The 25,613-nt window shown below is 36.7% G+C and overlaps 1 protein-coding gene across 1 annotated transcript in view; it reads left to right on the top strand.

Moving 5' to 3' along the window:
* Positions 1-25,613, top strand: part of WDR72 (WD repeat domain 72) — a 227,192-nt gene that overhangs the window by 80,951 nt on the left and 120,628 nt on the right. Inside the window, exon 14 of the mRNA XM_025295622.2 lies at positions 9,144-9,346. Coding sequence (XP_025151407.2) covers positions 9,144-9,346 — 203 coding nt within the window. The remainder of the gene's footprint in view (positions 1-9,143; positions 9,347-25,613) is intronic.

Here is a 25,613-nt window from a genome sequence, read left to right as displayed (position 1 = left end):
GAACCTACCCTAAGACGTTCTACATATCTACTCAATCTAATTCCCTGTGAGGTAAGAATGATTAAGATCCCCATTGCACAGATGAGGAAACTGAGGCACGGAAATGTAAAATGACTCGCCCAAGACCACACAACACGAAAGGGTAAAACCAGGATTCAAGTGAATGGGAGGCTGATGCTGAGTCTGCTCTTATTGATCATGCAGTGATGTCTCAGGACTGTAAGCTTTGGCAGATAGAGAGGACATCAGCTAGACACACAGTTCCAAAGGGGGCCACAGAGAAAGTTTTGGTGTAAAATGTAATTAGTGATGTTTCACATTTGGTGAAACTGTAATTAAAGATGTTGTGCAGTGTTTTCATTAAGTAATGAAAGCAGGCTATACATGTGGAAATATTGTCAATATGGACCTAGGCTCTGCAAAGAGGCTCGGCTGTTTCTTATGTTTCTGTGCACTGGCTTCTTCTTTTATTTTTCTTCTTTTTTTTCAAAATTTTATTTTATTTTTTAACTTTACAATATTGTATTGGTTTTGCCATATATCAACATGAATCTGCCTCAGGTATACACATGATCCCCATCCTGAACCCTCCTCCCTCCTCCCTCCCCATACCATCCCTCTGGGTCGTCCCAGTGCACCAGCCCCAAGCATCCAGTATCGTGCATCGAACCTGGACTGGCGACTCGTTTCATATATGATATTATACATGTTTCAATGCCATTCTCCCAAATCTTCCCACCTTCTCCCTCTCGCACAGAGTCTGTTCTATACATCAGTGTCTCTTTTGCTGTCTCGTACACAGGGTTATTTTTACCATCTTTCTAAATTCCATATATATGCGTTAGTATACTGTATTGGTATTTTTCTTTCTGGCTTACTTCACTCTGTATAATAGGCTCCAGTTTCATCCACCTCATTAGAACTGATTCAAATGTATTCTTTTTAAAGGCTGAGTAATACTCCATTGTGTATATGTACCACTGCTTTCTTATCCATTCATCTGCTGATGGACATCTAGGTTGCTTCCATGTCCTGGCTATTATAAACAGTGCTGCGATGAACATTGGGGTACACGTGTCTCTTTCCCTTCTGGTTTCCTCAGTGTGTATGCCCAGCAGTGGGATTGCTGGATCATAAGGCAGTTCTATTTCCAGTTTTTTAAGGACTCTCCACACTGTTCTCCATAGTGGCTGTACTAGTTTGCATTCCAACCAACAGTGTAAGAGGGTTCCCTTTTCTCCACACCCTCTCCAGCATTTATAGCTTGTAGACTTTTGGATCACAGCCATTCTGACTGGCGTGAGATGGTACCTCATAGTGGTTTTGATTTGCATTTCTCTGATAATGAGTGATGTTGAGCATCTTTTCATGTGTTTGTTAGCCATCTATGTCTTCTTTGGAGAAATGTCTATTTAGTTCTTTGGCCCATTTTTTGATTGGGTCATTTATTTTTCTGGAATTGAGCTGTAGGAGTTGCTTGTATATTTTTGAGATTAGTTGTTTGCCAGTTGCTTCATTTGCTATTATTTTCTCCCATTCTAAAGGCTGTCTTTTCACCTTGCTTATAGTTTCCTTTGTTGGTGCACTGGCTTCTTGAGGAATACATAATTTTGGATCAGTAATAACTGCCTGGAATACTGGCCAGGACCATCTTTTCTTCATTTTCTGTTAGCATGTTAATTGTTCTAAGCTCTCTTATGATTGTTTCCATTCTCTAATGTACTGTTGTATAGTTAGGGTTAAAACAAATTGTATAAAAACTCATTAAAAACTAAGCAATAGGGAAAAATGTAAGATATTTATGAAAGGTATTCTATAAAATTAATATTTTATGAGGGGTAGATTTTATGGTATTTTTTACACATCTACTTTGAAGGAAGAAATGGTATTGTGACTTTCAATAATATTTAACTCACATTTGTTCCTACATCATATTCAGATGGACCCAAATGAAGATTCAGTTCAGTTCAGTTCAGTTCAGTCTCTCAGTCGTGTCTGACTCTGTGTGACCCCATGAATCGCAGCACGCCAGGCCTCCCTGTGCATCACCAACTCCCGGAGTTCACTCAGACTCACATCCATCGAGTCAGTGATGCCATCCAGCCATCTCATCCTCTGTCGTCCCCTTCTCCTCCTGCCCCCAATCCCTCCCAGCATCAGAGTCTTTTCCAATGAGTCAACTCTTCACATGAGGTGGCCAAAGTACTGGAGTTTCAGCTTTAGCATCATTCCTTCCAAAGAAATTCCAGGGCTGATCTCCTTCAGAATGGACTGGTTGGATCTCCTTGCAGGCCAAGGGACTCTCAAGAGTCTTCTCCAACACCACAGTTCAAAAGCATCAATTCTTTAGTGCTCAGCCTTCTTCACAGTCGAACTCTCACATCCATACATGACCACAGGAAAAACCATAACCTTTACTAGACGGACCTTCATTGGCAAAGTAATGTCTCTGCTTTTCAATATGCTATCTAGGTTGGTCATAACTTTTCTTCCAAGGAGTAAGTGTCTTTTAATTTCGTGGCTGCAGTCACCATCTGCAGTGATTTTGGAGCCCCAAAAAATAAAGTCTGACACTATTTCCCCATCTATTTCCCATGAAGTGATGGGACCAGATGCCATGATTAGGTGTGAGTTAAATCATATTCTTGAGGTAGTACAGGGCAAAAGGAAAAAAGTCCTAATTATCATTGAGTTCACTTTGGAGAAGGGAATGGCTACCCACTCTAGTAGTCTTGCCTAGAGAATTTCATGGACAGAGAAGCCTGATGGGTCAAAGAGTTGGACACGACTCAGAAACTAACCCTTTCATTTTTCACTTTTTTTTTTTTCACTTTGAAAAAGAAAGGTTCCTCTGAAATTGGAAGTTGAATTAAGCAGTTTCATAAGCCGTCAGTTTCTGATACTTCAGGCAGTAGTGACTATTCTGTTCTTGCCAGGGGCAGCTTATTAGAGTTGAACAGCCATCCTGCGTTCAACTTCCTTTGGGTCATGCCCTCCCTCCTATACTTTAACAATTTAAGTGTATCCCTGAAGTTATGTAAATCCCACAATTTCAGGAATAAATTGAAAGGAACATTCTGCATCAGAAGTGATTTATCCATGATATACTGCTGTTATTGTTCAGTCACTAAGTCATGTCTGACTCTTTGAGATCCCATGGACTGTACCAGGTCAGACTTCCCTGTCCTCCACTATCCTTTGGAGTTTGCTCATATTCATGTCCATTGAGTTGGTGATGCTATCTAACCATCTCATTCTCTGTTGCCCTCTTCTCCTTTTGCCTTCAGTCTTTTCCAGAATCAGGGTCTTTTCCAATGAGTCAACTCTTGGCCTCAGGTGGCCAAAGTATAGGAGCTTCAGCTTCAGCATCAGTCCTTCTAATGAATATTCAGGCTTGATTTCCTTTAAGATTGCTGGTTTGATCTCCTTGAAGTCCAAGGGACTCTCAAGAGTCTTCTCCAACACCACAGTTCAAAAGCATCAATTCTTCAGTGCTCAGATTTCTTTATGATTCAGCTCTCACATCTGTATATGACTGCTGTAAAAATCATAGCTTTGACTTTGACTATACACACCTTTTTGGGAAAAAATGCTGTCTCTGTTTTTTAATACACTGTCTAGGTTTGTCATAGCTTTCCTTCCAAGGAACAAGCATCTTTTTATTTCATGGCTGCAGTCACCATCCACAGTGATTTTGGAGCCCAAGAAAATAAAATCTGTCACTGCTTCCACTTTTTCCCCTTCTATTTGCCATGAAGTGATGAGGCCAGACGCCCTGATCTTAGGTTTTAAAGTTGAGTTTCAAGCCAGCTTTTTTCACTCTCCTCTTTTGCCATCATGATACATTAATCAAGATGTAATCAGGAGAGAGAAATGACATAGTAATTTGAACAGAGATCATGTAACATAAAACAGTAACCACTATAAAGAATTTCAGTGGGAGGAATAGGTTAATAAGAACTAAAGAAAACTCTAAAGAATATAGGAAAAGTAGATTTAAGGAGCCGTCATTACTCTGCAGATGAGACAACTGCCCAAGGAAACACTCGCTCCACCCCCAAGGCTATGATCCTGACCTTGCTGGAGGAGGTCACAGCTGAGGTCACTGGATGGTAGAGGAGCTGCTGTGGTGTGGTGTAACTTGCTAGGAATATGCCCACTTTGAGACTAGGGAAAGCAGTTCACAGGCAGATGCCTCGCTGGAGGCACTCTGTTATAAAACCAGGCAGAGACTGTGCCAAGTGAAGCTACTATCTACTGGCTGACATGCACTGCAGGAGCCTGGTTCTGGGGAAGAAGCCAGCCAAGCTGCCCCCGATCAGAGAAGAAAAACTCTTTCTTCTACTAGGTCCTTACAGCACCCTTTTATCTACAAAGGTTAACACTGCACCAGCTATTAAAGGAAAAATATTTTAAAAACCCATATCCATTTTCAGAGCAGACAATAAAGTATGAATTTAGAACTAAGAGTCAATAAATTGGTAACTGGAATACATGGGAATCCTTGTCTTTCCACTGTCAGGATTTTGATGAAAGTTATTGTTCTGAACTTATTAGAAAATCAGCTTATAATTTTCAGAATGCAGTTTATGGGTTCTGATATATTAAGGTCTTTAATCCATTTTGAGTTTATTTTTGTGTATGGTGTTAAGTAGTGTTCTAATTGCATTCTTTAATGTGTAGCTGTCCAGTTTTCCCAGCACTGCTTACTGAAGAGACTGTCTTTTTCCCGTTGTATATTCTTGTCTCCTTTGTCATAGATTAATTGACTATACATGCATGGGTATACTTCTGGATTCTCTATTATGCTCCACTGATCTATGTTTCTGTTTTTTTGCCAGTAACATACAGTTTTGGTTACTGTAGTTTTATACTATAGCCTGAATTTAGGGGGGCATGATTCCTCCTGCTCTATTCTTCTTTCTCAAGATTGTTTTGGCTATGTTTAGATTCTTCTGTATTTCCATACAAATTTTAAGATTATTTGTTCTAGTTCTGTGAAAAATGTCATTCATATTTTGATAGGGATTACATTGAATCTGTAGATTGCCTTGAGTATAGTCATTTTAACAATATTCTTTCAATCCAAGAAAAAGGTATATCTTTCTATTTAGGTCATCTTCAATTATTTTTATCAGTGTCTTACAGTTTTATGAATATAGATCTTTTACCTCTTGAGGTAGGTTTATTCCTAAATATCTTATTATTTTTGATATGATGATAAATGAGATTGTTTCCTTTATTTCTCTTTCTGGCAGTTCATTGTTACTGTATAGAAATGCAACAGATTTCTGTATATTAATTTTGTATCCTACAAGTTTATTGAATTCAATGATGAGCTCTTGTAGTTTTCTGGCAGCATCTTTAGAATTTTTTATGTATACTATCTCGTCATTTGTAAACAGTGACAGTTTATTTCTTTCTTTCCTTAGGATTTCTATTTTTTTCCTCTTATGCTATGCCTAGGACTCTGACATAAATCATAGCAGTACTGATTTTGGATCTGTCTCCTAAAGCAAGGAAAATAAAAGCAAAACTAAACAAATGCAACCTAATTAAACTTAACATCTTTTACAGCAAAGGAGACCATAAACAGACAAAAAGACAACTTACTGAATGGGAGAAAATATTTGCAAATAATATGACTGAAAAGGGGTTAACAGCCAACATATATAAACAGCTCATACAAGTCAACATTAAAAAATGGGTTAAAAAAATAGTCAAAGAACAGAGTAGACATTTTCCCAAAGAGGACATGTAGATGGCCATACACATGAAAAGATTTTTCAACACTGCTAATCATCAGGGAAATGCAAATCAAAACCACAGTGAGATATAGCCTCACACTTGTCAGAATGCCTGTCATCAAAAAAGACCACAAATAACAAATGTTGGCAAGGATCTGGAGAAAAGGGAACATTTGTGAACTGATGCTGGAAATGTAAATTGATGCAGTGACTGTAGAAAATGGTATGAAGTTTCTTAAAAAGCTAAATATAGAACTACCATGCGTGAGTGCTTGGTCACTTCAGTCATGTCTGCCTCTTTGCAACCCCATGGCCTGCAGCCTGCCAGGGTCCTCTGTCCATGGGTTTCTCCAGGCAAGAACACTGGAGTGGGTAGCCATTTCCTTCTCCAATGCATGAAAGTGAAAGTGAAGTCGCTCAGTCATGTCTGACTCTTCGCAACCCCATGGACTGCAGCCTACCAGACTCCTCCGTCCATGGGATTTTCCAGGCAAGAGTACTGGAGTGGGGTGCCATTGCCTTCTCCACAGAACTACCATATGACCCAACAGTTCCACTCCTGGGCATATATCTGAGAAAAACAAAATCACTAATTTGAAAAGATACATGCTCCTCGATGTTTATAACAGCTTTATTAACTGCCAGTATACGGAAGCAAACTAAATGTCCATCAACAAATGAAAGGATAAAGAAAATGTGGCATATACATACAATAGAATACTACTCCAGCCATAAAAAAGAATGAAATTTTGCCATTTGCAACAACATAGATGGACTTGGAGGGTATTATGCTAGGTGAAATAAGTCAGACAGAGAAAAACAAATACTGCGTGATATCACTTGGGTAGAATCTAAAAAACACAACGAACTAGTAAATATAATAAAAAGGAAGCAAACTCACAGATATAGAGAACAAACTAGTGGTTACCACTGGGGACAGGTTAGGAGAAAGAGGCAATATAGGTGTAGGGGACTAAGAGGCACAAACTATTAGATATAAAATAAGTTACAAGTATATATTGTACAACCCAGGGAACATACCAATATTTTATAATAACTATAAATTGAGTATAATCTTGAAAAAATGGTGAACTGCTATATTGTACACCTGTAACTTATAAAATATCATATATCAACTGTACTTCAATTAAAAAGGAAAAAGAGAGAGTAGATATGCCTTAAAGAATGTCATTATAATTAAGCAAATACATTTTTTTACAGCCATTTGAGAATTAAAAGACAATTATTTGTCTATGGTAACTTTCGAAGAAATCAACTCACTCTAACCACTCTCCTGACCACATTTGTGCTTCTGACTACTTCTTTGAAACAAAATAATCTAATCATCCTGCATGCTAAGTCCCTTCAGTCATGTCCGACTCTGTATGATCCTATGAACTGTAACCTGCCATGCTCCCCTGTCCATGGGATTCTCCTGGCAAGAATACTGGAGTGGGTTGGCAGACCCTTCTCCAGGTGATCTTCCCCACCCAAGGATCAAACCTGCGTCTCTTACATTACATCTCCCGCCTTGGCAGGTGGGTTCTTTACCACTAGCGCCACCTGGGAAGCTCCTAATCATCTTGTATATTTAATAATTAGTCCAAGTGGGAACTGTTGCTCACAAAATTAATTGCTCCATATTTGTTAGAGTGGAAGGTTTTTAGTGTGGAGTGGAAAGAACTTATGTGTTCCTTTACATATTATAACAAGTTGATTTTCAGTTGTTCCTTGCCTCCGCACTACCGTTAGATTCTCCGTAACTCCAGGGGGAGCAGGCTCGAGTCATTCTTTTTCACTCCGTATTATAGTTTGAGTAGTCACAGAAAACTTAGGAGAAAAAAATATCCATGGTGACATCATATTCAAAGAGACTCCTCCACAAAGATAGTGTATTTTAGATGTTTCAGCTACAAGTTCTGGAATGCAGTTATTTTTAGAAAGTAATAATAGCTGTAGTAATAAGTGTTATCTTTGGTTTGAGAAACTCTTCTTATTGTCATCCTTAACAGAAAAGATTTTCTTGGTGTTGCTGCCTGCTTTACTTGAAGGTGTATCTATCTTGATGGAAAAGGAAAGTTTAGAGAAATAACATTTGTAAGATTTATATGTTAAAGACATTAATTTATTAATGAAGAAATGTTGTAATGAAAAGATATCACGGTTAAAAGACCAGAGACTAAATTTCTGCCTAATATTTTAACATAATAGCTATTAATGATTCAGAATCCAAAGCACTAACTCAAGGTAGGTTGTTGCTGAAAAGGAAAGATACTGGAAGAGAGAAAGAGAAATGAGTAAGGTGTGAATAGTCATAATCTTCAACTCTACCTATTATTCTAAAGACATAGGGGTATAGAAGCATTATTTCTATTTTCTTATTTTAATTACTTTAAATTTATTTTTTCTTAATACTATCAATAAGAATGATCTTTTTTCCTTCTTACCAAATATAACTGTACAACTGCTTCTTTCTTCATTGGTAGGAAAGGAATAATAATTAAAATTTTGTGTTTAGAGTCTATGTAAAGTTAATTTTCCTTCACCAGTTTACTTAATAGGATATAGAGTACATATTTAATATAGTAAGAGTAATAAAATGAACTCATATCTGATGAGACAGTGGCATGATTAATTGATATTTATCGAGATTTCACTAAGTGTTATGACAATGTATTTTATAAAAACACTGTGAATTCTTTTCTGACACTTTTGTTCACTTTATACTTGTTTCTTTTACCTTTAAACTCCACTTGTCAATACCTTGAAATTCTGAAACTATAAGAATGGCAGAGAAGAGGGCAAAATAATTTTTTTTCTATCCTAATAGAGTAAGAAGTAAAAGCCAAAATGTATAACAGCAACAGTATCAGCAATACCACCACTGGCCACAAAACCCTAGCGAGGCCTGAACTGCTAAGATGAAGGCATCAGGCATCTGCGTTCTTATTCCCCCATTCACTTAAATGCTGTATTACCAATAGAAACATTTTAAGGTTGGGAACCCAAGCAAAGCACTGTGAATTCTCTGTTGTTTGTGAGTTGGAACACTAGGGGACAGCACTAAAATATTCCATAGTTGTTTGTTATTGATCACTTGCATACTGTATAATAAGTAGGAGATTTTACTGTTAATGACTATTGAATGCTCTGTTGATTTCAGTGGACGAAAGAGCACAAAGAGGAATATGAGTATCTCAAGTCTATAATTTTAGCCTTTATAAAACGATGATTTGATAATTTAGAGGAAGCTCCAGGCTGTCCTTTGGTTGCAAGGAGATAGTAAGGCATGATAACTGAAAGAATTGTGATTTTTCTGTTAAGAGTGGTTTCGTCTTTTCATTCTTTGGGGGTAAATATTTTGCATAAATTTTTATTTCTAATCTTGTTTTTCAGGCACTTTGGAAAGACATGAAACGGGAGAAAGAGCGAAGATTATTCTCAACTGTTGTGATGATTCACAGCTTCCAAAGCCTGAATCTATACTTCCAGTGGCCTCAGAGACACATAAGCACAAAAGTGTAGAACAAAGGTCCTCCAGCTTGTCCCAGTTTGGGCCAATACCTTGCCCTGGTCTGCAGATGGAGTCTTCATGTAAGGTAAGTTCAAATCAAGCTGCTGCTCACAGTAAACATTACCAACCCCAAGTAAGAAGTAATGTGCTTTCATCAGCACATTAAAAATCAGCACAAAGATAACAACTCAGAGATGATTGTACCTACCAGACACGCCTTCCAAGCAATCTTGGGTAAATTGGGATAAGTTTTTGAGTGATTATTATTTTTGAATGAGTATAGGTGATGGACAGGGAGGCCTGGCATGCTGCGACTCATGGGGTCACAAAGAGTCAGACACGACTGAGCGACTGATCTTATTTGATCTGATAGCATTCTTTTTTTGATGAAAACATGTTCTGGCTTATCAATATTGAGCCAATTTTATATGAATTCTTGAATTCTAGATGGTTTTTAATGAAGGGGGGGCAGAAACCTATATTTTGTGGTCTGGTTCCTTTTTTTTTTCCACACAACTCCATCATTGTTTGTGGAGTTTGAGTTTCACACAAACTCCATCATTGTGTGATAAATAAGGTTTAGAATTCTGACATGCTAATGATCCTAGAGATGCTAAGTGTATCAAAAGAAATCAAACAATGATCTAATTTTTCTGATGCCTTTTTGTTTTTATTTGTGATAAGCAAATTAAGAAGAGGTCAAATACCTAAGTGGAAAAAAATATAAATATATATATAAATATATATATATATATGTAGGGAGAGGATGTGTCATCTTTAACAAACATGGCTGCTAAACTGTGCCTCAAAGCTGCAGGGGTGGGGGTGGAGGCACCAGCATCTGAGCATCACCTTTTTAGGTTTGAAGACTAGGTTTAGATTTTATCATTGAGGTCAGTGTTTGTCAATCTTTTGAGAACTGAATCACACTAACCAAACACCCAAGAAGTGACTACGTAAACTAGAATGACAGTTATTTAATTTACAATGATAAATATGATTGCAGTTCATTGCTCAGCACAGTCTCACTGTAGCAAAGCTACATAGCGTAGGGGAGAAAGGGGAAGTGGAATTTTAACAGAGGATTCCTTGATGGGCTTCAAGTCAGAGCCCTGAGCTCTGAAAAGCTAATGCAATGGTTGCTGTCACCCCATCACGGTACTTTCTCTATTGGTCAAGGCTGGTATACACTGAAAATTTTCTAAATTTTGATTTCCCTCTTTAAGACTCCACTCCATTTAGGCCACCTACTTCTATGCTTTCTCCTGCAGGTGTTAAAACCAGCGATTTGGCTGCAGCTTTTTTTTTTTTTTTTTTCATTTCTTCTTTCTTGAGTATAATTGTTTTCAGATTTTCCAAATCTGTTTTTCATGTTCTTATTTAAAGAAATCATGGGGTTTTTGTTGGCTTTGTGGCCCTGTGTAGAAAGTGGGACCTTATTTCCCTGACCAGAGATCCAGCCTGTGCCCCCTGCAGTGGAAGCTCAGAGCCTTAACCACTAGACTCCCAAGGAATTCCCAAGGAGTCATGTTTTATAAGGACAATTATATCAATATACTAAAATTTTTAACATTCATAACTGAAGTTGAAAGTGATAGGGTCTTAGTCTCTCCTAAGTGGGAGATTGAACCACACTCCTATTACGTATTTTAAGACGGAGGTAATCAAAGCCCAGTGAGTAAGACCATCAGACTGCCGTGTATTCCATCTTAATGTGACTTGTTGCTTTTTGTTCACAATAGAATCTGTATCTTATAGTGGAAATTATATGCCAGAACAGTAGATGGGAACTTGGATATGTCTCTTGACTCATGCATGCCAGGTGCCTAGGATCTGCAGGAGCACATCTCATTTATCAAGTGCCTATTTTACTAGTTTAATTCCCAGAAGGTAAACTGATTGCTATTTCATTCAGTTTCTTGGAGGACTTCAGAGCTACCTTTTAGGTGGTGATAACAGTATATATTTCTTTATGTAATTTTGTTTCTGTCTTTTGACTCCAAAAAGTAGTAAAATCCTAGGGTCTTGTTTTCCTACTCTTAGGTTGATTCCAACTTTATTTCCTAGCTGCTACCCTTTACCTGGATGACTATAATCCCCAATTTTTACTCTCAACACAGCTGGAGAATTGAATTAGACAGGACTATCACCTCCTTTGTTCTATATGCTATACTTTTATTATTGAGCTTACTGTTAAATAGAGCTATTTTTATTTGTGCTTCTTATAAGTTAGAGCTTCTCCAATTATGTACTTCATATCTTCATCTCATCCTCTTAGATTTAAGCCTTTAAGACTGTTTTATCTTAATTTTTTGGGGGGGGGGGCACTGCATCAGTCTTAGTTGCGGCATGCAGGATCTTCAGTTATAGCATGTGAACTCTCAGTTGCAGCAAATGGGATCTAGTTCCCTGACCAGGGATCGAATTGCCCTACTTTGAGAGTGTGGAGTCTTAGCCACAGGGCCACAAGGGAAGTCTCTATCTTAATCTTTTATTGATAAATTTGATAAGCATAAAATTTCAAGAATGCTTATAAATTCCCCATCCTCCTTTTTGTTAATATAATAAAATGTTTTATTAGTTTTCAAAAGAAAAAAAGTCAGATTTAAAGATAGGAATGAAATCACACTCATTTCAGAGCTGGGGAAAAAGACGATAAGTCTGAAATTTAGAAATATGTAGGGTAACTCTGTGTTTCAGAATTTTTTGATATAGACTTCAGTGAGAAACAAGTGAAATATTTTCAAATGGTACCATGAATTGTTTAAATGGAAGAACAACATGTAATATTTGGCATTTATTAGGATTCTGTATTCGCTTTTCCTTCTTGCATTTGAAGAGTGCATATAGATTTAGGGGAAGGTTTTAAAGAGAACAACAAATACAATAAAACGTTTTAAAAATGGGTCCAATTTGACATGCTAGAGGAGTCGATTATGTGCAGCTAGATAAAGAAAAATCTTTGCGGGTAGGAGAGGGCCAGAGTCTTAAAGGATTTAAAGGAATACAATATCATATTAGTGATGGGGAACTGCTTTTCTCAGATTCAGCTGAGGATAAAATAAGATAGAAACTGTTTAAATTGCAGTAGGAGGAATTTAGCTTTAAGGTAGAAAATAAACAACCTTACTAAAATCATCTGTACATGGCAGAACTCTTTGTTACCTCATCAGATTTTAATGAGGGAAGTCCTTTTTTGTCTATTAGTCAGTTGGTTGGTTTAAAATTTTTTTTTTCTGCACTTCTTGTCTGTAAAATGAGTGAAAAAATAATCAGGATTTTTGAACTGCCACAATTTAGACCGATTGTAATGTCCTGGAAATGTCTTTAAAAAAAAAAACAAAAAACTTATTTTCTGTAGAACGGGTCCCCAAAAGCTCCAACTGGTTGCTTACTTCAAGTTACAAGGTTTAATATGGCAGTCATTAACCATATATAGCTATTGAGCATTTGAAATTTGGCTAGCACCATATGTTAAAACGATATTTTGGATATGTAGGCTTAAATAAAATATGTTATTAAAATCAATTTCACCTGTTTCTTTTTATTTTTTTCAATATGGCTACTAGGCATTTTAAAATTACACATGTAGTTTGCATTTTATTTATGTTGAAATATTTAGGGACAAATGTTGAACTAGACCAGGAATAAGCAAACTTGTTTGTAAAGGACCAGATGGTAAATATTTTAGGCCTTATAGGCCATATTTTTGCTATTTGAACTATTTGACTCAGTTCTTGCAGCAGAGAAGCCACCATAGACAATTCTTAAACAAATGAATGTGGCTGTGTTTAGATAAAACTTTATTTACAAAAACAGGCAGTGGACCAGATTTGATACTCATTATCCATTATTTGCCAATTTCTGATCTAGTCAGCCCTCTCTAGACTTGGAAATCATGAGGTACTTGGAGGAGTACTGGCAAAACAGCAATACCTGCCATCTCCTTAGATATCTAAATTTTTAATGAAGCAACTTATCCCAGCTTCTTCTCCACTATGAGAAATATAATCCAAAAGACCTTGTATCACTCTGTTCCCTGATGGCATTAATGGAATTCATATGTTTGAAAATCTGCCCTTTGTAGAAAACAAATGTGTGCATTATACTTTCTAATCCAAGTGAGTTTTTTAAAATAAAATTTTCTTTAAATAATGCATTTAAATATGCATCATTATCTAAATATATAAAATTGGTTATAAATAATCCATTTATAAATATTCCAATTAAGCTTTTGAGAAATATGTTTGGATTTTTTTAATCTTTATTTGACTTTAGAGTGATGCCTGTTTGGTGACATTTGCTGAAAAATCTTATTAGAGCTTTATCTTGCTACCTCCTGTAAAACACAGATGGTATACTGGTAGGCCCCCAGTAGAGAACTGGATCCCAGTACTACTTATTATTTTAATAGAATGGAACATTAGTTCTTCTACATTTTATGACACAGAAACATAATCAAAATGAAACTAGAGTTGTTTCTTGATGGTGGAATTTGAAATTTTCTCCTAAAAATTTATGTGTATCAATATGAAATAATAATTCATTGTGGCAATATTACATGTTGCAGGTTAATTCTGTTTTCACTAAACTATCTATAATATACTATCAAAATTGTTATTATAAAAAAGAAAAAATATTTATTTGAAAATAAGTGTGTTATATAAGGATAAATCCTCAGTATAGAATGATAATCTTCACATTTTGATTAGTAATTTTTAGTATATTCTTTTTAATATAATAAGCAGCATATGGCTATTTTTTTCTAATGTAGGTAATATTTTGCATCAATTTTATATAATTTTAAAAGGAAACAGATTTTTATTACTATACATATAAGCCCTTCATGAAAACATAGGAATTTATCTATAAACATTGAATTAAGATTTTTGTTTTGAAGAGTTTGGTTTAGTGAATCCCAACTTAAAACTTAGTGCCTAAATGATATCACCATTCCTGGTGAGACAGAATAAAGAAAAACAATAGAGAAATATAGGCCATTTGCTTTTTGAACACATGTGAGGTGATGCAAGTCTTTAACAGAGTATAGCCATTTCTCATAAGCATTTTATATAATAATTTTAACTATCAAATCAAAAAATTTCTGTAACATGTGATTTTTTGTAGTTGTTCTATGAAGGATATCTCCTTTCTCACTTTGTGGCATGAGTTTAAGCACTTTTGATAGAAAGTTCCCTCAATGTTGAGGAAAACTCTGCAAAGCATATCACAGCTTTGTTCCAAAACTAATTCAGGAGGTCTCAGAGTCTCTATGAAAAGTCGGAGCGGCACTATTAAAATGAGTCCAGCTGTCTGCCTTGCATGCAGAAGCAACCCTGGATTTCCTCACAGGACTTCAAAGCCTTGCTTGTATCTAAACATTTGTTGGCCATGTAAATCAAGGCACAAAAGGAAAATGCTGCTATTTCACGGTGCGCGGCTGGTCTGAGCCCGGCATTGTGCTGCACGTGCCGGTGGGGAGTGCCAGGAACAGAAGGGCACTGTTCTGACTGTGTGACAAATGTAGTTAACACCGGATCCATATTAATGTTGTCAAGTTCCCTTGATGTATTTAAACAGATTTTAATTATTTTCAGCGTCCAAAGGCCTGAAATATATAGCCTAATAGTTCTTCAAAGAAAGCTTACTTAATGTGCGAATGTAAAACCTCTCATAAAAATGAAACTTTTATATTAGCCATAGTCATTGACATAGGTTATTCATCAAGTCAGCAATTTGTGTGGCAAAGTGCCATTTGAATAGTGTATTGTTAGGCTACTTATGGTCCACTTGACAAGGGCTCTTGCTGTAAATAGTGCAATTTGACTCCAGCTGTTAAAGAGTGGCTTTGACAGCAGCCAAATAGAATGGAGATGCCTTACTGCACTGCCGAAAAATCAATATTGGGTTCTTGTTCATGGTAACCTGTTCTTTTCTCTTCTGTAGATTTATAAACGACTATCGAGGGTTTATAAGTGGAAGTTTAAATATTATTTTAAATGCAATTCTCTTTGAGTTTCAAATTAAGGTGTGATAAATGGTTACAAGTACAGAGTTTTAGGATATTATTTCCACCCTCTGGTTCATGTTTAGTCACAATTACAGTTAAGTTGAATTTGGATTCTCCAGCTACAGTAGAAAAGAATTAGTGTAAAACATGGGCTCAAAATTGTGTGCCTATTGTATATTGCCAGTGCAATTATTTCTTCTTTTTTATTTTCTTATCAATTTATCTTTGGTATCCTCCCATCTTCTCTGTGTGTGTACCTTTTTGTATAGATGGCAGGGTTCTTTGTGACTGTGCCCATAGCAACACCCACAGACGCTGACAGCAGTAATGTCCCCTGTGTTGTTGAAGATTTCCCTAAAGCAGAGTCTTGCTGGTTTTGAAGATTTTTCTTGCGGTTTTCAGCAATACAGGGTTGCTATGATACCTGACTGGCAGTAATAGATATTGAATCTGTTAATTACAGTAACCACACACAAGGACTTTTTTCATTCGGTTTTTCTGCTGTTGCTAGCTGTTATATTTAAGATACAGAAGAGGAAGTGAAATTATATACTCAAGATGAGAATAAATTTCAAGAGTTTACTTTGAATCCTGATATTTAGTTTTAAAAATGTCCTGGTATAAAAACCCTTCAGCTGACTGATACAGATATAGTTTACTTAAATTGAAAATATAATTTATTTAGATAATTATTAGTTTTGACTGAATTTGATTTTGAACTTTTATTGTTTACTTGAGATGTCATTAAGTTTTCATCTAAGGTGTGCTAAGCAGGATTTGAAAAAGCTATCATTTTTAACATGAAAAAAGCTGGTATAATAAATACTTTTTCAATTGCCTATTTCAGTGAGAGCTGTTAAAATAGTTGTCTTCCTATTACTAACCAGCTCTGCATGTATTCAATTTGTGACTGAGATAGCAACTGAAAATTCATAAAGCTGATAATATAATTGTGTACTAAGACCTTTAAGGCTGATTCAAGGTCAATGTTACTGTTTTTGTAATTGCTGATAGGCAGTTCTCATTTCTTCCAGAGGAAGGGTTGGTTCTGCTTTGATTTTACAAATTGTTATCTCTTCTGTTAATTCTAAAGTAAACCTTTTCACTAAATAAATGTTTATGCTATTCTTTAGTGCTAGATTTAGCCTAGATATACCTCAGTAGCTTTTCCCACACCCCATAATATTAATCAACCCTGTTAGAAACATGGAAATCTAGGATTATAACTTTCTTCTTGAGTTAAATATTCCAATTTTAGTCATCATTTAACTTGTGGGTGAGGATTCTAGCTTAGAAACTTAAATAAAAGTTAAACATAGCAGGCATTTTTATTTTGCATTTGGATTAATCTAGGGACAGAGTAGCATAATTTATTAAAGCATGTCTTTAAATTTGTCTCCATTATCATCAGTAGTTTTATGGACATATATTAGAAAGTATGAATTATGTAATAATGTACACACCATATTACACACCCATAACCATTTAGAGACCTTTTGTTTCTCTCTCATTTCTTCTGTTCTTTCCTACTTTTCTTTCTTCAGTTGCAATTGAAAAACAAAACCCTGTGGCTTTCCAAAGTTGTTAAGGCCAGCTTCTTGTAGGATCTAAAGATAGACCTAGTCAACTTACTGAAAGAGGCCTGAATCTCCTGGGATGAAAAGTCACTTTAATGGATTTGGATGTTCTGTTATTGAGCATATTTGCTGGTTAAAATGTGATGGTAAATGTTACCCCTTTACAGAAGCTTGGTTACCAAGTCACTGTCTGATATCAGGAATAATCTCTGTTTATATCCCATTTTTGATGATACCTTGAAGGGTAAAAAAATGAAGTTTGTAGAAATTCAGATTTTGAGTTAACTAAAAGGGTTAATGGCTTATAACAAGGAAAAAAACAAAGATAATAAAAACTTTCTTTTTGAAAGTTGTGATCATATCGCTTACTGACTGAGAGTACCAACTGGACCCATTTAAAGGAATCCCAACAGGAGCGCTACTTCTGTACCAATGACTTATATTGAAACTGGCCCTAAGAGAGCAACAAATGCAAAAATGTAACATGAAGCAATTTTCATAAAATTTTCATAAATTTTCATAAAATAAAAGCATCTATTCTCACAGAATATCTCCCCTAAGTTGCTTAAAAAAATGTATTAAGACTAGCTTTATTCATTTGACCTTAAAGCATGAAATTATTAAAAAATATATCCAGCTAATATTCTCATCCATTTTTCTGAACTGGGTTTTGATAGTGACATCCTGAAGGTACAACTAGTTCTCTGTATCTTCATATGGTATTCATGGTAATAAATACAAATAATGACATAAATTATGTTATTTGTAATTTTTTACATATTATGAAGTTCATAATACTCTGGAAATAGTTGTTTTATCATAAGTCGAAATATCCTGCCTAAGCTTTCAGTCCATGTACGATTATCCCTACCAGATATTTTTTAAAGGGTCATAAGAGGCTGCTTGGTAACAAGGCCTTTCTTATACACATGTTTAACTTCATGCACATCCAAATAAAACTAAAATTTTATTATTTTTTTTGTTTGTTTTCACGTAATATCTGGGACATGATGGTTTTTATTTTATTTTTTATAACAATTGTTTCAGTTCAGTTCAGTCACTCAGTCATGTCCAACTCTTTGAGACCCCATGAGCCGCAGCACACCAGGCCTCCCTGTCCATCACCAACTCCCAGAGTCCACCCAAACCCATGTCCATTGAGTCGGTGATGCCATCCAACCATCTCATCCTCTGTCGTCCCCTTCTCCTCCTGCCCTCAATCTTTCCCAGCATCAGGGTCTCTTCAAATGAGTCAGCTCTTCACATCAGGTGGCCAAAGTATTGCAGTTTCAGCTTCAACGTCAGTCCTTCCAATGAACATCCAGGACTGATCTCCTTTAGAATGGACTGGTTGGATCTCCTTGCAGTCTAAGGGACTCTCAAGAGTCTTCTCCAACACCACAGTTCAAAGGCATCAATTCTTCGGCACTCAGCTTTCTTTATAGTCCAACTCTCACATCCATACATGACTACTGGAAAAACCATAGCCTTGACTAGACGGACCTTTGTTGACAAAGTAATGTCTCTGCTTTTTAATATGCTGTCTAGGTTGGTCATAACTTTCCTTCCAAGGAGTGAGCATCTTTTAATTTCATGGCTGCAGTCACCATTGGCAGTGATTTTGGAGCCCAGAAAAATAAAGTCAGCCATTGTTTCCAGTTTCCCCATCTATTTCCCATGAAGTGATGGGACCTGATGCCATGATCTTAGTTTTGTTTATTGGAATATATTTGCTTTACAGTATTACATTTTTATGCCAGAAATCTGTGTGACATTGGCTTCTTTGTTCAGGGTCTTACATGAATAAAATCCAGATGTGGGCTGCAATTACTACATCATCTGAGGCTGAGGTCCTCTTGCAAGCTTATTCAGGTTATTGTCAGAAATTAGTTCTTTGTGGTTATAGGACCGGGGTCCCTGTTTTCTTGTTGGCTGTCAACCTGGGAGGGGGCACACATTCCTTGCCATATAGTCCTTTTCATCTTCAGGACAGCAATGGAAAACTTCTTATGAATGGAATTCATTTAGTACTCTTAAGTCTCTGATTTCTCCCTCAGCCACCATCTATAAAAAAGTCTCTACTTTCAAAAACTCAATGTGATTAACTCAGGATAACTAAGATAATTTTCTTATCTTAAGGTCAGCTGATTTGGAACCTTAGTTATATCAGCACAGTTCCTTCATGGCAGCACCTAGATTACCATTTGGTTGAGTAAATGGAAGAAGATATGCTTCAGTATGGTCTAAGAATATTGAGGGCAATCTTACAATTTTACCTATAGATGGAATCATTCTAACTCAGAGTGACTGCTGAATCACTTCTCTCTTCTTCCAGTTCTGGAACATTCCACATCTGATTAAGTTGTTAGCTGTCCTGATTAGCTGTACTGGTACTAATCATTTCTGAAATTTGAATCAAACTCTTGTTTCTCTTTTGGACCTCTTCACCCTGTCTGTTCCTTCAGGGAGTTTCACATGCTGGACACCTGGACGAGCAATCAACACTGGAAAATATCTCCTTTAAAATTTCAGGATGTTCATAAAATTAAAATTGCTAATTATTACTATTCTTATGTAATTTATATTGTAGCTCCTAAATTGGAGACAAGATCTACTCTTAGCATACTTTCTGAGTTTTAAATTTGACTTTGATACTTATCTTGGGCTGGAGATTGCACATATTCTTCAGCTGAATGATTTCCCAATCTGTCAGATACACAATACAGTTTATGAACTGATCTTTGGTCATTCCACCAGCATGACCTTAGATGGGAAGAAAATGGCTTCAGAAGTGGACCTTCCATTTTTATTCATCTGACTTGCAATCATCCTGGGAATAAAACCCAAAATTGTAAAGAAAAAGATATTGAAAAACATCAACTATAGATCTGGGACCATAACATAGATATTTAATCTCTAGCTACTTGGTCTCATTAAAGTAACTCATATTCCCCTACTACTTATCATCTGCCAGAATATTTTCCCTCTGATTCTTTACCTTAAAGTCCAAGCTTCAATGTCACTTTCTCATAAAATAAGTAGCATCCCACGTCCCCTTATTCTCTGTCTCAACATCCTTTTTATTTCATTTTTTATCTTCTCCACTTTCCCAACAGTATAATCTCAAAGGGGACAGTGATCCGCCTCCCCTCTTCACCCTGCATATTTACTTTGTCAGTCGATTGCTTGAAGTCCAAATTGGGTTTTTACCTGTGACTTGATCTTACAAAGGGAAGTGACCTAGTTAAAAAAAAAAAAAATAGTGATATCAAAGAGGTTGTTGAAATACAACTTCTACCCCATCAATATTTAGACACAAGTTTTCAATCAATTCAAAAGTTTGAAAGGCATACTGATATTGAGACCAGTCCAAATCAATTCAATACTTTATAAGAAAAAATGTGTTAAAACTGGTCATGAAATTTAGGATATTTAGCATACGAGGGAGGAATGGTCCACTATAGGTAAGATAGGTAAACTGATATAGACTCAGAAAAGGAAGATTAAAAGGCAATGTGGTTTCTTACACTAGAAAAGTTTCTATTATTGCCTTAAATTCAGACTCCTTTTTCTTGTAACAAAGTTATCTAAAATAAGCACTCAAAAATAGCCTGAGGATTGTACTGTATATCAAGAGCCCTCTGCTTCCCTCAAATAATTACTTTACTAAGCCCTCCCCTTGATACAAAACCCCCAAAGCCAGCAACAATCTAATCAACAGATTTGTAATAACTTTTAGAAATGTAAGTGTAATAAATATGAAGAGGCCTGATTTATGTTTCATTTCCCAGATGCAAAGTCTCTGGCACAATCCTCCATCCCTCAAGTGGCAAATATCACTTCCTACCTTCATAGATCATTTGAAATGTGCTGAACCTCTCATCAGAGGTTGGTGAAGAGAGGGCTGATTCTACCCATGATGTGTATGACAGTAAATGCTTTGAGTAACTCCTTACTGTGGGAATGTAGGGTAGCATGCTGTGTTAAAGCTCCCGGAGATACCAACCCTCATGGAATTTGCTCTTCTTTCTTGTAAGAGTTTTTCTTCCTCCAGGGAGAAGATGTCTTGGTAATGGCAGGAAGGCCAGTGCCCCTCCACATGGCTGTCCTACTGATTCCACTCTGCATGTATCTCTCCCTGCCTAATCCAATGTACAGAGATGCTCTTCTCTCCACCTTGTTAAATCCTACCCATACTACAATATATGCATGCTATTAAACATGCATTGGCTAATTAAATACTTGTAAGCTAATTATGGATTGCCTAGCTATTTTACAAGCATACATACAACTCATCTTCTCAACTAGATCTTATGCATATGTGCTAAGTCACTTCATCATGTCTGATTCTTTGTGAACCAATGGACTATAGTTCCCCAGGCTCCTCTGTCCATGGGGTTCTCCGGGAAAGAACACTGGAGTGGGTTGCCATACTCTCCTCCAGGGCATCTTTCTGACCTAGGGATTGATCCTGCATCTAAGGTCATCCAGCTCCTGCGCTGGAGGTGGATGCTTTACCGCTGAGCCACCAGGGAATATCCAACTAGATCTTAAGCTACTTGAAAGAAAAGCCATGTCTGTATGTTATGTAAGTTTTATAGGTGGAATGCAGAACAGAGTCTTTTTTGTTCATTCAGCAAATATACAATGAACACCTACTATGTGCCAGACACTCTTCTTTTTTAATTTTTTTTAAATTTTATAGCTATGGGTTTGGACAAATTTATCTGTCATCAGAGTCACAATATAGACCCCTTCCATCACACTCAGAGTTTCCCCCATGGCTCTTCAGAGTCTACTCCTTCTCCTTGTCAGACATTCTTCTTCATACTAGGGATCTCAACTTTGTTGAAATACTAGACATATTTCTAGTAGGAGTTAGACTATAATTTTTAAAAGAAGAACAAGGATGTTAGATAGTGATGAAGGCTTTGTGGAGAATTAACATCAGACAGTGTGACAGTGCCTGGGGATTTATTCCAGGCTGAGTGGTTAGGGAAGGTCACAGGAGGAAGGAGCATTTATATTGCATTTATATTGTCTGAATGGCAAGATGGGGCCAGCCATGTGGTTAGAAGAGGGGACAGTTTCTAGGCAAAGCAAACAGCTATTGCAAAAGATCTAATTAGGAATGAGCTTGATGTCAGAAATGAAGTCAAGAAAACAAGTGTGACTGGAGAGGTGGATCAGAGAATTAGAAGTTAGTGTTAGAGAGTAAGGTAGGGGCAGACGCTGTTGGATGCACTAATCCAAAGTACAGAGTTTGAGTTTCTGCTGGATGTGGTAATCCCAAGTACAGAGTTTGAGTTCTACTTTAGTAAGTGGAGGGGGGGGAAAGCGGTTTCATGGTTTATCTTCAAAGGAATGATGTAGTCTGATTTATGTTTTGAAAAGATCACTTTGGTTGCTCTGTGGATAAATGGATTAGAGGAAAGGGAGTATCAGAAAGAAGATGCTATTGCATAGCTGCTACAAGAAAACTGTTAGTTGGTGCTGAGTTTTTTAACATCAAATTAATAAAAGCTATGATGCAATACATGTGCTTTAATAAACCTACATCCCAAAGTACTACTAGAACCCTATAATGGTGAGACCCATTCTGTTCACAGAACGAATGTAGAAAGTCATGCTGGTTCTAAATCTTGATGTGTGAGTCAGATTTTACTGGGGGAAACACTAAGTCCAAAGGCTCAGAATACAAAGATGAATGGTGAGTAGAGGAATGATGGGAAGTTGATATACTTGGAGACTGAGTATATAGTGGGAACAGTAGAAGTTGAGTGTCTTATAGCCTTGCGGGGAAATAAGAAGGCTTTGGACCTGACCCTGGACTTCTGAGAGCAACTTATATTTGTAGTGGAAAATCACAGAGATGGCATAAGAACATCCAATGCAATCTTAATAAAGGGTCCTTTCTTAGAATATAACTTACCTGAATCAAAGAGACTTAACACCTTAAATTTGGAAAGACCCTGATGCTGGGAGGGATTGGGGGCAGGAGGAGAAGGGGACGACAGAGGATGAGATGGCTGGATGGCGTCCCCGACTTGATGGACATGATTTGAGAGAACTCCGGGAGTTGGTGATGGACAGGGAGGCCTGGCGTGCTGTGATTCATGGGGTCGCAAAGAGTCAGAGACATGACTGAGAGACTGAACTGAACTGAACTGAACTGAACACCTTAAATTGCCTGTTTTATCTTTATATTGTGGTTTTGTCTAAAAAAAATTTTGTATACATTTAAAATTCTTGTTCATTTAGAATAGGCCAGGAATTGTCAGACATTTTCTGTCAAGGTTCAGATATAAGTATTTTTAGCTTTATGAGCCATATAGTCTCTATTACAACTACTCAACTTTGTCTTTGTAATGCCAAAACATCCACTGGCAATACATAAAAAAGTGGGCATTTGTATGGTTTAGTGATTTTTATTCATAAAAATGGCAATATTTGGTCTTCTGGCCATTGTTTTCTAACCTCTGCAGTAGGGAATGGAGAAGGTGATGGCACCCCACTCCAGTACTCTTGCCTGGAAAATCCCACGGATGGAGGAGCTGGTTGGCTGCAGTCCATGGGGTTGCGAGGAGTCAGACACGACTGAGCGACTTCACTTTCACTTTTCACTTTCATGCATTGGAAAAGGAAACGGCAACCCACTCCAGTGTTCTTGCCTGGAGAATCCCAGGGACGGGGGAGCCTGGTGGGCTGCCATCTATGGGGTTGCACAGAGTCGGACACGATTGAAGCGACTTAGCAGCAGCAGCAGCAGCAGCAGTAGGAAATACTGTGATTAGATTCTATTATTCAGTTCAGTTCAGTCGCTTATTCTATTATAATTGAGTGTAATAAGCCACAAGAAGTGGAAGCTTTCCACTGGAAAGTATTGTTTTTGGTCATCATTAACACATAATCTTGTAATCTCTTCTCTTCACTAAAATTTATAACTGTTTGCACTCAATTTTGAAGCTCTGATTTGTGAAGTCTATTTTGGCTTTTTGGACATTTTTGTCTTATTTCTCCAACTTCTTACTTCTTGAAGGTATAGTCTCCAAACTTGATTTGTCAATTACCTGCTATATGGTAATTTATTGTGTGTAGTTAATTGAAATAATGCATGTCCTTGCTTAGGCATTTCATTAACTTTACATTTTACATTATGTGAGGGTATTCTCTACGTATTGGTTTCAATTTAATAGGTATGCCTTAAAATGAATTGACTTAAATATTTGGTGGCCATACAGAGACATATATCCAAAATACATGTTTGGCTGATTATTCTTTATATAAATATATATAAGAATCATTCCAGAGAAAAGAAGCATTTTTTTCCCCCTTTTATCTATTCAGTGGTAAACCCATTCTAAGTTATTTTCAGCTGACATCCTTTCTGACCTTTTGGGCAATTATAAGCTTATTAATATGATGTTTGGAAAGCATCAGTATGATACCACTGATTTAAAAGTCATAGGTGGGAACCAAAAGTGTTTGGAGTAAGTCAAATTAGTATATCTACAGCCCATCTCTTTAGTTAGTTTTCATCTCTTAGGGGTATGACTGACGAGTAATTTAGCAACATATGCTTGTTATCTTAGTTGATAATTATATATAGAAAGAGATTTAAAGATTGAAGGAAACAGTTACTATTCAAAGAGAGCATATGAGACTTTATCTTCTGTGCTATGTATAAAATAGCTTTTAAATGAAATTACTTTGAGTTGATATTACTACTTTTCTTCTATTAGTTTCATTGAATTGTTTATAGGATGTTGAGTAGACTACATATGAAAAGCAAAAGCAATATAGTAAATTCTGCTTTTATAAAGGTAAGGATGGTTTTCAAATGTCTCATGCTTTTCTTACTCATTAAAAAAAAATCTCAAAATGTATATCAATATCTTTAGTTTCATCTGTAATTCAGAATTTGGGGTCTGAGTTAACATTTCATATTCTGCATTATTATTTTTACAATAGTGAAACATTTCTTTTCCTGAGATCTAGCCAAATTTATCCAGCATTCTGATGGCATCCTTACCATTGCCTTGTACCAAGATAAGATACTCTTTTCTATAGATTCTCTAATATTTATGAAACCCTACATTTAAGAGGAATATTTTGGCTTCAGTAGAAACTCAGATAAGTTTATCAGCAAAATCTCTTAATTATTCCTAAATTTAAAAATATATATACTTAGCTTGGGCTCTTCTAGAAAAATATCATAGATGCTGTGGCTTGTAAACAACAGAAATTTATTTCTCATTGTTTTGGAGGCTAGAGAGATTAAGGTACTCCCAAACTGGAGTGGTAAAGGCCCTCTTCCTGGTTGCATATGGCTGTCTTTTCATTGAACTCTCATATGGCAGAGAAGGCAATGGCACCCCACTCCAGTACTCTTGCCTGGAAAATCCCATGGATTGGAGGAGCCTGGTAGGCTGCAGTCCATGGGGTCGCTAGGAGTCGGACATGACTGAGCGACTTCACTTTCACTTTTCACTTTCATGCTTTGGAAAAGGAAATGGCAACCCACTCCAGTGTTCTTGCCTGGAGAATCCCAGGGCTGGGGGAGCCTGGTGGGCTGCCATCTCTGGGGTCGCACAGAGTTGGACATGACTGAAGCAACTTAGTAGCAGCAGTAGCAGCATGGTGGAAAGCAAGCAAGCTAGATCTTTGAACTCTTCTTATAATCTCATAACCTCATCATCTCCCAAACCTCATCTGTCCCATAGTCCCCATTTACATCTCCAAAGTCCCAAAGTCCCAAATTCCTC

This window comes from Bubalus bubalis, chromosome 11 (genome assembly GCF_019923935.1).
Source record: "Bubalus bubalis isolate 160015118507 breed Murrah chromosome 11, NDDB_SH_1, whole genome shotgun sequence".
NCBI classification, from domain to species: Eukaryota; Metazoa; Chordata; class Mammalia; order Artiodactyla; family Bovidae; genus Bubalus; species Bubalus bubalis.
The sequence above is the reverse complement of the archived record's forward strand: the minus strand, read 5'-3'. Positions and strand labels throughout refer to the sequence as shown.